This window comes from Lithobates pipiens, unplaced genomic scaffold (genome assembly GCF_037356315.1).
Source record: "Lithobates pipiens isolate NorthernLeopardFrog02 unplaced genomic scaffold, aLitPip1_a1.2 Scaffold_23, whole genome shotgun sequence".
NCBI lineage: Eukaryota > Metazoa > Chordata > Amphibia > Anura > Ranidae > Lithobates > Lithobates pipiens.
In genome coordinates, this window is record NW_027507785.1 from 319,509,613 (window position 1) to 319,522,834 (window position 13,222).

General features: G+C 46.6%; 1 protein-coding gene across 2 annotated transcripts; it reads left to right on the forward strand.

Moving 5' to 3' along the window:
- Positions 1-325: 325 nt before the first annotated feature.
- Positions 326-13,216, forward strand: PSMA4 (proteasome 20S subunit alpha 4). 2 transcript variants are annotated; one of them, XM_077450597.1, is made up of 9 exons: positions 326-448; positions 2,948-3,016; positions 3,543-3,585; positions 6,031-6,193; positions 7,019-7,096; positions 8,474-8,562; positions 9,412-9,542; positions 9,632-9,755; positions 12,772-13,216. In XM_077450597.1, exons 2-9 carry the CDS (start codon positions 3,014-3,016, stop codon positions 12,924-12,926), a joined length of 786 nt encoding a protein of 261 aa, XP_077306723.1. In that variant the 5' UTR covers positions 326-448; positions 2,948-3,013; the 3' UTR covers positions 12,927-13,216. The 2 variants fall into 2 exon arrangements, with proteins under 2 accessions (XP_077306723.1, XP_077306724.1); XM_077450598.1 differs by having other exon boundaries at positions 383-455; positions 2,946-3,016.
- The last annotated feature ends 6 nt before the right edge of the window (positions 13,217-13,222 follow it).

Consider the following 13,222-nt stretch of genomic DNA (forward strand, 5'->3'; position numbering starts at 1 on the left):
CTGCAACAGCTTCGTTCTAAGGTAAATATTTCATAATGAGCTAGTATGTGATGCACACTAACTCATTATGATTTTGTCTTACAGGTTTTTTTTTTTCTTTTTATTTGAGTTAACAACAACTTTAAGTGGTTAACCGAACAATAATGGCTTCTGAAGAACTCCTTCCCTCTTTTCTGTAGTTAGCAGTTGTCTACCTCAGTTAGGGCAAGTCGTAGCTACTTTCCCATAACAAAAATGGCTGCCGTAAAGCTCGGCTCCGCCCCCACCTGTTGTTGCAGCACTCCTGGCAAGAATGAGTCTCTTTCCAAAACAAACATGGCCGCCGGAGAGCTTGGCTCCGCCTTCACGGCTACCCAGAGGACCGAGCGGTTGCCATGTACGCGTGCGCGGCGGCCATGTTGGTGACTGAGCGATCTGACGGCTTGAGGAGTATTGCACGCCGAGCCGGGTGAGCGAGCTATAGAACCGGAGAGGGGAGACACCCTCCCTCCCCCCACCTTGTATGGAGGGATATCAGTGGAGCTCTTGGATGGGGATGTGTGGGGGGGGTCACCTCATTTATCCTGGTAGAGTCACCCCACCGATTTATGGGGGGGAACTACCGACCCCCCTCCCTTTTCTCCCGGTCACCCCCTCCCTCTCCCATTCTCACACTGTGTTTACATGCAAAAATCTCAATTTATGGCAGAAAATTGTTTAGACCCCCAAACATTTTATATATATATATATATATATATATATATTTGTAGCAGAGACCCCGGAGAATAACATGGTGGATGTTGCAATTTTTTTTTTTTTACGTCGCGCGGTATTGGCGCAGCGAGGGTTTTTTTTGGGGGTTTTTTACTGCAAATTTGCACTTTATTTGAATTTCAATGCAGAAAAACACAATATAATACCACCGATGTTTTTTGAATAACAATATAGAAAAAAATGATTTTACGACAAGTAAATAGAAACCAAACCCGTCACGCTTTTAATATTGCGCACGCTGGTGAAACGGCGGCAGACTACGGTGACCCATTGAAAGCCTTACCTTGCATTGAAAGGTTACCGGCGGAGAGTCGCAGAGGAGGTCTAGGGCTAGAATTATCGCTCCGATCGCAGCGAAACCTCACATGTGCGCTGCGACCGCTGTTTACGTATGTGTGTGTTTGGTTTTGTACAGGGGAGGGATGGGAGTGCTTTAAAAAAAAATTTAAATACTTTTAAATATTATATATATTGTTATTTTTATTTTATTTTTTATAATTTTATTATATTATATATATATATATATATATATATATATATATATATATATATATATATATATATATATATATATATATATATTATAATTTTTTTATTTTTTCCTTCTTTTTTTTTTAATTATATTTTTGTTTTAGATTTTTATTTCTGTCACAAGGAATGTAATTCGGCATGTGACAGGCAGTGTTTTGACATTAGATTGAGTCGTAGTCTTTTGACTAAAAATGCAGTTTATTAGTTGACTAAAATTAGTATTTCATCAATGGAAATATTGTAGTCTACAAAATGAAGACGGCTGACAGGTCCTCTTTATCTAGAGATGGGAGGGGAGAGAGAGTCTATTAGACCTCAGATGTCTCCTTTGCCCTTCTATACAGGAGTCACAAACTGGCGGCCCTCCAGCTGTTGTGGAACTACAAGTCCCATGAGGCATTGCAATGCTGACAGCTATAATCATGACTCCTCCCACAGGCAGAGGCAATGATGGGACTTGTAGTTCCGCAACAGCTGGAGGGCCGCCAGTTTGAGGACCCCGGGTGGGACGGTTATAGAGGTGACCACAGGAGGACGTACAATTATTTCATATCTCCTGTGAAAAAGATATATAATTGCGAGAAAAGTAAAAAATGATAGATATATCTCTATATATCTATATATATCATGCATTTTTTACTTTTCCCGCATTTATAATATATATATATATATATATATATATTTAGAAACATAAAATAATTGTGAGGATAAGAACATACTCACTGGACACTTGATTAGGTACACCTGTTCAATTGCTTGGTAACACAAATTGCTAATCAGCCAATCACATGGCGGCCACTCAATGCATTTGGGCATCTAGACGCGGTGAAGACGACTTGCTGAATTTCAACCCGAACATCAGAATGGGGAAGAAAGAGGATTTAAGTGACTTTGAACGTGGCGTAGTTGTTGGTGCCGGACGGGCTGGTCTGAAGATTGGAAAAGTGTTGTCTGGTCTGATGAGTCTGGATTTTAGCTGCGACGTTCAGATGGTCGGTCAGAATTTGGTGTAAACATCATAAAAGCATGGATCCATCCCGCCTTGTATCACCGGTTCAGGCTGGTGGTGGTGGTGTAATGGTGTGGGGGGTATTTTCTTGGCACACTTTGGGCCCCTTAGTACTAATTGAGCATCATTTAATCACCACGGCCTACCTGAGTATTGTTGCTGATCATGTCCATCCCTTTATGACTACAGTGTCCCCATCCTTTGATGGCTCCTTCCAGCAGGATAATGCACCATGTCACAAAGCTGCAGGAACTGTGTGATGCCATCAGGTCACTATGGAGGAAAATCTCTGAGGAACGTTTCCAGCTCCTTGTTGTATCTCTTCTACGCCACCAAGAATGAAGGCAAAAGGGGGTCCAACCCGGGACTAGGAAGGGGGACCTAATACAGTGTATAATAGAACATCATGTCCTCTGCTGACCCCTCGTCTGACCCCTCGTCTGACCCCTCGTCTGACCCCTCGTCTGACCCCTCGTCTGACCCCTCGTCTGTCCTCTCGGCCTCCTCACCTCCGATCTCTACCCTCTATTGCTGGGTCCGGAGTCTCAGTAGCTCCCTCTTGTGGTTGTTTTTCTATGTGGGCAGCTATGGATTTGTATTGTTCTATGTGTGTATATATATATATATAACATGTCTCCCTCTCCCCTTCTACAGGAGATCACAGTGAGAGGCCGGGAGGTGTGAAGAGACCAGACAGTGAAAGCATAAAGACCGTTCAACATGGTGAGTCCCCCCCCCACCCACCCCTCCACATGTCTTATAAATGGGGTGACTGAGCAACTCTCCCCATTCAGCCTGCTGGATACCTTGGTAGGGTTCTGTATACATGCTTCCGCCATGTCTCTTCTTTCCTCCTGCTAGGCACCCAATAGGATCGCCTGTCCTTTCAGCCAATTGGGCAGTGGGTTTCAGACACGCTTCCTGATTGGCCCGCAGGAGGATTAGTATGGCAGTAATGAATATTCATTTGCTGTTGTGACACACCTGGGTGGCCTTGGCGCGCAGAGCATGGCCATCCTCATGGATAGAGGAGGCGGTGCCCATGTGCCCTCTATAGGCGGGCCACCTCTGGATGGTGGTAAAACATTTTTGCATCATGCGAGTCCAGTAAAGATGGGCTGTCCTTTTATAATCTATATGCTGGCAGAAAAAAGGGGGGGGGGGGGGGATCAGGAAGCTAATGGGGATATTGTGTGTTTAATTTTTTTATTTATTTTATTTTAATTTTGTTTCATTTTCCTTCTACCAGTCTCGAAGATATGATTCCAGAACTACGATCTTCTCCCCAGAGGGTGAGTTCATTGTTGGTGCCCCCCCCCTCCCCCCCCCGTACACCTTCGGTGTTCATCTGTAAGAAAATGAAATCTTTCTTTTTCCTGGTCGCTCGGCCTCACCCCTCCTCCATGGTGCTTTCACTTTCACTTCAGCTGGCTTGACTGCTTTCATTTACAAGGGACTTTCCTTTAGTCAGAGGACAGGGCTGCCCCCTGCTGTCTGTGAGCGGGTACAGCTGTGCCAACAGGTTTTTTGTTATTATAAAGTTTTCTAGATAACTTTAACCCCTTCAATACTGGGCACATTTACCCTCTTCTTGCCCCAGCCAGCTTTCACCGCTCACGTTTTCATTGACGATTGCAGTCATACAACGCTGTGCCCAAACTAAATTTTTATCGTCTTCCCCCCCACCAATAGCTTATCACTGCTGGGTTTATTTTTTGCTAAACCAAATAAAAAAAAAAAATACATTTTGGAAAAAAAAAAGTTTTTCTTTCTGTGGTTTTGAAAATAAGCTTTCTCCTTCACTGATGGACACGGGTAGGTGGCACTGATGGGCTCTAGTGGGCACCACTGATGGGTCTGCACTGGTAATCTATGTACTGATTATCAGAGCAGCCCCCCCCCATCAGGAGAGCTGCTGATCGGCTCTCTTCTATTCAAGCCTTGTCAGTACGAATAGAGGAAGGAAATGCTAATAAACGGCACTTCCTGGTTATGATATGATCAGCTGTTATTGGACACAGCTGATCACATGGCAAAGAGCCTATGTCATTGGCTCTTAACCGAGATTGGAGACGCGGTGTTTCAGAGCGACACACCGCACTACCGATCGTCGCACAGTGCGCCCTTGCGGCTTATCTTTTTGGATATCCTAGGAAGCCCAGTCAGGATAATGAAACCACCCTGCGGCCTTCATTCTGTATACAGCGGGTGGAAAATGGTTAAATTGTACATCTTTCTGAACTATTTGGGATGTTGCTTTTTAATCCTTTCCCAGCCAGAGCTGTTTGCATTTTTCTTTTCTTGCAAAAATATACTTTAGCCCTGAGGAAATAAAATTGTACAGTGCTTGTGCTGTGTAATTTGGCCCCCTGTATCACCTAAAATACTTGGCTGATCCTGCCTGGCTATACCCTCCCTCCTGTAAACTGACCACGGCTTATCGTGGCTGCTGAGCCCTGACACAGTGGTCAGTTTCCTGCCTCCGTCATCCGCAGCTCTCCTGTCCTCCTCCCCCCCCCCCCCGCCTGTCAGCTCTGTCCATTCCACAGCCCTCCCCTCCTACTGATTTCATAACAGTTTAATGTTACTACAATCCGCTCTGTTGGGTAATGACATGTGCCCCCACTGTATGTGCTTTTAAAAAAAAATGTACGTTGGCAGAATGGCAGGTACGTCCAGTTGAAACCGTCACCCTGCCATCGCGTGCGCGCCGCCGGCCGGGACCCCCGTGAGTCCGGTCGCGGGTCCCGCGGACTCGATCGCCACGGGGATACCCGCGATCGTCTCACGGGGAGGCTGAACGGGGAGATGCCGATGTAAACAGCATCTCCCCGTTCTGCCTAGCAACAAGTGACACTGATCTCTGCTCCCTGTGATTGGAGCAGAGATTACTGTTCACTAACACACAGGCCAGCCCCCCACAGTTAGTAACACGCCCCTAGGACACACTTAACCCCTACACTGCCAGTGTCATTTACACAGGAATCGGTGCATTTGTATAGCAGTGATTGCTGTATAAATGACAATGGTCCCAAAAATGTCCGATGTGTCCACCATAATGTTGCAGTCACAATAAAAATTGCTGATCGCCGCCATTACTAGTAAAAAAAAAAAAAAAAGAATAAAAATGCCATAAAACTATCCCCTATTTTGTAAACTCTATAAATTTTGCGCAAACCAATAAATAATCATTTTTTTTGTAGAAGAATACGTATCGGCCTAAACTGAGGGAAAAAATGTTTTTTATATATTTTTGGGGGATATTATAGCAAAAAGTAAAAAATTATGCTTTTTTTTTTTTTTTTTTTTTCAAAATCGTCGCTCTTTTTTTTTTTTTTTCTTGTTTATAGCGCAAAAAATAAAAACCGCAGGGGTGATCAAATACCACCAAAAGAAAGCTCTATTTGTGGGGAAAAAAAGGACGTCAATTTTGTTTGGGAGCCACGTCCCACGACCGCGCAATTGTCAGTTAAAGCGACGCAGTGCCGAATCGCAAAAAGATGCTCCGGTCTTAAGCCAGCAAAATGGTCCGGGCTGAAAGTGGTTAACTAGGAGCAAACGAGCGTAACTTCCTCCTTTTCGGTCATTTAACTCTTGCACTGTGATGAGATCCCATTGCAAATTTTTTTTTTTTTTTTTTTTTTTTTTTCCTCTGGCGCCCGGAATGATTTATAGTACCCTTGGTCTATATAATGTGATCAGGTTATGCTCTCATGTCATGTATATTTGTTCCTTAGGCCGCCTGTACCAGGTGGAATATGCCATGGAAGCCATCGGACACGCAGGAACCTGCTTGGGAATTTTGGCAAACGATGGAGTTTTGCTGGCGGCTGAGAGACGAAACATCCACAAACTCCTGGACGAGGTTTTCTTCTCCGAAAAAATCTACAAATTAAATGAGTGAGTTCTGCGTCTTATAAAGAGAAGCCTGGTGTCTGTGGGAATCTTTTGATGGAAGCTGTCAATGTAGTAATTTAGTGCTACCATGATCACACAGGAATGTGGTCTGCGATTCCTGTGCCATTCCTGCACGATTGCCCTGCAGTGCAAAATCCCCCGAAACACAAAAAGTAGGGCATGCACTATTGAAAAAAAAGTGCCCCCTCCACACGGCATGGTACCACAGCACCATGCCATATGAAACTGATCTGCATTAAGGCCCCTTTCACACTGGGGCGGTTTTCAGGCGTTACAGCGCTAAAAATAGCGCCTGTGTATCGCCTGAAAAAAACCGGCCCCTTTCACTCCAGTGTGAAAGCCGGAGGGCTTTCACACTGGAGCGGTGCGCTGGCAGGACAGTGAAAAAAGTCCTGCTAGCCGCATCTTTGGAGCGGTGAAGCAGCGGTGTATTCACCGCTCCTACCCATTGAAATCAATGGGACAGCGCGGCAATACCGCCGGCAAAGCGCCTTGCGGGCGGTTTTTACCCTTTTTCGGTCGCTAGCGGGGGTTAAAACCACCCCGCTAGCGCCCGCAGACCGCCGCTAAAACGACGGTAAAGCGCCGCTAAAAATAGCGGCGCTTTACCGCCGACGCCCGCACCGCCCCAGTGTGAAAGGGGCCTTAGGGTGCAGTTAACAATGTATTGCCATTCTCAGTACATCGCAAAAGCAGTGAATTTTGAATGTATGCGGGGAGAGGTGCACGGAACGCTCCTTTCCCGCACCGTGGTCAAGTGACTTGAGGGAGGGACAGGAAATAACATGTTTGTATTTGTGATTTCAGTGACATGGCCTGCAGTGTGGCTGGAATTACATCGGATGCCAACGTTTTGACTAATGAACTGCGGGTAATCGCTCAGCGGTAAGAAATATCTGCCCTGTTTGTTGCAAATGTGTGTTTTTTGTTTTATCTCTATCATAAAGTTACACTTCAGACCCCACAAGACTATATAGACTCGCAGAACATAACAATTTTTAATATGGGGCGGCACAGTGGTTAGCACTCTCACCTAGCAGTAAAAAGGGTCGCTGGTTCGAATCCCAACCACGACACTACCTGCATGGAGTTTGCATGTTCTCCCTGTGCCTCTGTGGGTTTCCTCCGGGTACTCCGGTTTACTCCCACACTCCAAAGAAATGCAGGTAGGTTAATTGGCTTCTGTCCAAAATTGGCCCTAGTGTATGAATGGGCACCTTGGATTGTGGGCTCCTTGAGGGTAGGGACCGATGTGAGTGTGCAATGTACAGGGATAGGGACAATTATAGACACTCACTCAGGTTGAATTGGATGGACTGGTGTCTTTATTCAACCTTACTAACTATGTAATAGGTAAAGAGACACAGTTCAACCAATAGTGATATTTCCGTTCTGAATGGAGTCTTGAGCCAAGTCACTGATTTTATGTCTCCATATATCCCAGCTTCATTCCCACTTAGAGAAGAGTTTTGGGTGTTCCCATTCCGGTTGCATTTTGTAGAGCAGGGGCCGCATCAGCAGTATGGTTTCCCTTAAAGGACAAGTTGGATTTGGGGCGCACTACATGCAGGGTTCGGTGCTGCGTACAGGGTTCAGGTGTGCAGCCTAACCCCAACCCCTCCCCAAAAATATCCTGTATTTTGTGGACACTATAACTTTTGTGCAAACCAATCAATATACACGTATTGGGATTTTTTTTTTTTTTTTTTTTTTATCCAAAATATGTAGCAGAATACATATTGGCCTAAACATAAAGAAATTAGATTAGAGTTTAAAAAATAAAAAATTCTATACATTTTTTTTTTTTTTTTTTTTTTTTTATGATAGCAGAAGGTTAAAAAAAAGTGTGTGATTTTTTTTTTTTTTTTTTTTTTTTTTTTTATATATAATATACACACACACATATAATATATATATATATATATATATACACACACACACACACACACACACACACACACACACACACACACACACACACACACACACACGTTTTTTTTTTTTTTTTTTGTTTATAGCACAGAAACTAAAAACCGCACAGGTGAACAAATGGCACTAAAAGAAAGCTCTCTTTGTGGGGAAGATTTTTTTTGTTTCTTTGGGTGCAACGTTGCACGACCGCACAATTGTCAGTTAAAATAACGTTGTGCCGTATAAAAAAATTAAAATTGCCTGGTCATGAAGTGGGGGGGGGGGGCATATCTTCCAAAGGGAAAGTTGTTAACAGTTGTGACTTGCTTTGTGTCCGTTTTTGTGTTGCAGATATCTCCTACAGTACCAGGAGCCCATCCCCTGTGAACAGTTGGTGACGGCTCTGTGTGACATCAAACAAGCTTACACACAGTTCGGAGGTAATGTGGAAGGGTTGTTCTGACAGTAGTGGACACATTATTTTAGTTAAAAGTATCTGTAAAAACCTGTTACATCATCCTGGTACTACTTACTCTTACCACCCATGTAATGCATAAGTGTGACAGCAAAGAGGGTGTTCCCACTCCTCACTACAAGCATCCATCACATAAGTGTCCATGATGACCAAGGTTTTTTTCTATGCTGAGAACCCTCACTACAAGCTTCCAGCACAGTGATTGAGTAAGCTCTCTATGATGGATCACTTATAACATATTGGCAGGTCGGGGTCTTGATCCTGTCCCCTCTTGGGAATGGACTCGCCTTTATAGGGACTGCTTTTTTTTTTATTTAGACAAATTGTAAATAACGTACTCTCCTCTCCACTGGGGCAGGAGGACCCAGGCAGCAGTGTAAAACTGACAGGTTCTAACCTTCCAGTGCTCTTTCTGTGCCCAAGAGGCAAGCAAAGGACTAGTCACCAGTAATTCCTGTGGTCCCCCTGCAGGTGATCTTTTCCTAATCTAATGACTTGCTATGCTTTGTTCTGCACTGTGTCCCTGTGAGGAAGTGTCTATCTTGTTAGAGGTGCCACTGATGGTGCAGTACAGGCAGCCCTCCTGTACCGGGCTGCTTTGGGGGGGGGGGGGGGGGGTACCGGCATCCCTCCTGTAACAGGCTGCTGATGGCAGGGTCTGGCAGACCCCCGGTTCCAGGCTGCTGATGGCAGGGTACAGGCAGACCCCCCCTCCTGTACCAGGTTGGCTGCTGTTGGTCACTTTTAGGGAACGGTGTTGATTTTTGCCTCCTATATTGCAGTATTACAAGTTCTTCCCATTTTTGTTTCACAGGGAAGCGGCCATTTGGTGTCTCGTTGCTGTACATCGGCTGGGACAAGCACTACGGGTTCCAGTTATATCAGAGTGACCCCAGCGGCAATTACGGGGGATGGAAGGCTACATGTATCGGGAACAACAGTGCGGTACGAATGCTAACTGCCCACCATTGATGGCCACATATGTTATAATGGTCAAAGGCTTTTTATCAGTGACTGATGTTTTGTGTCTGCAGGCTGCTGTGTCCATGTTGAAACAGGACTACAAGGAGGGTGGCATGACGATGAAGGCTGCCTTGGCCCTAGCCGTTAAAGTCCTTAACAAGACAATGGATGTCAGCAAGCTGTCCGCCGAGAAAGGTGATCATAGCTTATGAGCAAACCAACCTTCTCCTTGTAGCAGAATGGATTGAGGTTCAGTGTTTAGTAGACCCTCCCCCACTGGTGTGTGTTTTGTTTTTAGAGTGTTTCAGGCTTGGAAAAGGCCTGGTTGTCCCTTAACCACGTCTCCTACATGTAAAATTCATAATTTTTTTGCTAGAAAATTACATAGAACCCCCAAACATTTATATATATTTAGCAAAGACCCTAGAGAATACAATGGCGGTCATTGCAACTTTTTATCTCGCACGGTATTTGCGCAGCAATTTTTTGAACACTTTTTTTTTTTCAGAAAAAAAAGTAATGGTTAACCACTTGGGTACCGCGCTATTGCAAAATGACGGCAATAGCGCGGACCCACATTTCCGGGACTATGTCTATTGACGTAGTCCCGGTTACGAGCGGCCTGCGCGCCCCCTGAGGGGCGCGCGCGGCGCGCTCTGTGATCGGCGAGTCCGTGAGACTCGCCTGATCACCGATCCGTGTAAGGGGTCGATCCCGACCCCTTATCACGTGATCAGCTGTCAGCCAATGACAGCTGATCATGTGATAAAACGGAGCCGGTAATCGGCTAGTATTCCTCCTCGCGCTGACAGATCCCAGCCGAGGCGGCGCCAGTTTTTGAATGCAGAGGCTGGGCGTGAGGTCATAACATCGCGCCCGGCCTCCGAACAATCATAGATTCCCGCGACCATCTGGTCCGCTGGAAATCTCTATGATGAACATCCGGGGGCCGGCGGATCCTGTATCCGACTCGCTGATGGAAGCGGAGAGTCGATAGAAGCACCGAAGGGCGGCGGGAGAGGCAGGGAATCGCCGGCTGAAAAAGCCGATATCTGAATGATGTCTGTAGCTGCACCCATCATTCAGATATACCCCTGGAAAGTTAAGGACGTCCACCCGGTGCCAAGTGGTTAATGGGGAAAATGTTAGGGGGTGGTCCATATTTGACATTCAGCTGACTTAATCGTGATCTCTTTAGGTGTTACCAGTGGTAAACATTTTTTACCTTAGTTGTCCTTTGTTTGTTACATCCACTTCCCCTCCGGCACCCAACCAAAGTCTTATAGCTCGCCCGTTCACCCTCCTGCCAGATTTACCCTGTGGGCTTCAAGGGAGCCACACAGCTGCCATTACAAACTCTTGTCCATCTTTTACCACCTCGCACATGTAGAGAACTGGGGGGTGTTTAACTTAAATAATTTTTATTTTTTTTATTTATTTTTTGCCCTTAATTTTATAAAGTGACTTTGTAAATAACAGTGTAGTGTAACTTTACTAACAAATCCCTGAAAATCCTCCCAGTTCCCTCCTATCCTACAGCATTCTGACCACGGCAAGCACAAAAAGCCAATCTGTTCTGGTGTGGTCAGTTTGCAGATTGGAGATAGAAGACGCTGTGCTGATGCGTGGAGTGCCTGTTGTCCCGTCGTTGAGTTTGCTGCCTCGTCTCCTTCCCAGCCCTGTTCTGCCTGACAGGCTACTGTTTTTCCATGTTGAAGTCAATCAATGGGGAAATGCCCCCTTATCTATCAGTGGAGACGAACCCTGCCCATGCTGTGCTGCAGTAACTCCTTTAGGTGCTGTGTTACCACAGCCCTTTCATTTGGAATGGTCCCCAATGCAGCAAAAAAGTCACCTACAGTCTTTTATTTGCACCACAGTCCGTGTTGTGAGTTGTGTGTGTGTGCGTTGGAGCTCTGTTCAAGATGAATGGCTATGCAAATACTGTGTGGTAGGTGTGAAAGCCCTAAAGTCTATATAGCCAGGTGTTTCATGACTAGCATGTGGGATATTGAATGCAAGGGCTGCCCTTGAGAGCGAGCATAGAGCCGCGGAGACCAGGGCCGCCCTTGAGAGCGAGCATAGAGCCATGGAGACCAGGGCCGCCCTGGAGAGCGGTGTGTAGGGTCGCGGAGAGACCAGGGCCGCCCTGGAGAGCGGTATGTAGGGGTGCGGAGAGACCAGGGCCGCCCTGGAGAGCGGTATGTAGGGGTGCGGAGAGACCAGGGCCGCCCTGGAGAGCGGTATGTAGGGGTGCGGGGAGACCAGGGCCGCCCTGGAGAGCGGTATGTAGGGGTGCGGGGAGACCAGGGCCGCCCTGGAGAGCGGTATGTAGGGGTGCGGGGAGACCAGGGCCGCCCTGGAGAGCGGTATTTAGGGGTGCGGGGAGACCAGGGCCGCCCTGGAGAGTGGTATGTAGGGGTGCGGGGAGACCAGGGCCGCCCCGGAGAGCGGTGTGCAGGGGTGCGGGGAGACCAGGGCCGCCCCGGAGAGCGGTGTGCAGGGGCGCGGGGAGACCAGGGCCGCCCCGGAGAGCGGTGTGCAGGGGCGCGGGGAGACCAGGGCCGCCCGGAGAGCGGTGTGTAGGGGTGCGGGGAGACCAGGGCCGCCCTGGAGAGCGGTGTGTAGGGGTGCGGGGAGACCAGGGCCGCCCCGGAGAGCGGTGTGTAGGGGTGCGGGGAGACCAGGGCCACTCTGGAGCGGGTGTAGGGCCATCCTGGAGCACGTGTAGGGCCTCGGGGGAGACCAGGACTGTCCTGGAGCATGTTTAGGGCCACGGGGGAGACCAGGGCCATCCTGGAAAGTGTATAGAGCTGCACATTTATACCTTTTGTACCCCAACAGCCAGACGCACGCAGGACCCACTGGTGTATAGTGCAAATATAATAAAATTCCCATACAGGTTATAGTGAGAAGGGAAGCTGTTGGAAATGCAATGAGACGTATGACTATCCTGTTCTAAGAGACCTTTACTGCGCTGTGCACTGGTTCTTTCGGGGGACTCTTATCCCTCTGATCCCTTCTCACTATACCCGGTTGTGTTGTAACGCCTGGAATACAATAGAATAACGCCCCCCGGATATCACTGATGGATTCCAGCAGCTAATGTGCGGTTTCTTGTAGAGATTTTTACTAGAGGATATTTTGGGATCCATGACTGCAGACCAGCATTTTATATAATTTTTTATTTTATTAATTTTTTTCGTTTTAGTGGAAATCGCCACATTAACGCGGGAGAATGGAAAGACCAAAATCCGAGTCCTCAAACAGAAAGAAGTGGAGGAATTAATAAAACTCCACGAAGCGGAAGAAGCCAAGATCGAGAAAGAGAAGAAAGAAAAAGAGCAGAAAGAAAAGGATAAATAATACTGGTAAAGTGTACCTGTCACTGATGGAGACCTGTCGCCGTTTCAGACGACGCAGCTGTATGGGTTTACTGGGAACCAATCACTCTGCACGGCTTGTGAGGGGAGCGGTGTCACCTGCTCTTAGTTGATCGGCTGAATGTTGGATCAGTTCTGAAAAATAGCTGCCTTCGTTCTGAGTGACAGGTACTCTTTACAGTTCATGACCTGTTTTTTTTTGGCTTCCTTAAATTACTTCATTTTTTTTTTTTTTTCTTTTCTTGAAATAAAAAAAAAAAGTTTTTCTTAAAACATGGC

Bases quoted from the DNA above. Each gene is read 5' to 3' on its own strand.
- PSMA4 (XM_077450597.1), top strand. The intron at 7,097-8,473 runs GTAAGAAATATC...TTTGTGTTGCAG, and splicing joins CTGCGGGTAATCGCTCAGCG to ATATCTCCTACAGTACCAGG. The intron at 9,543-9,631 runs GTACGAATGCTA...TTGTGTCTGCAG, and splicing joins GTATCGGGAACAACAGTGCG to GCTGCTGTGTCCATGTTGAA.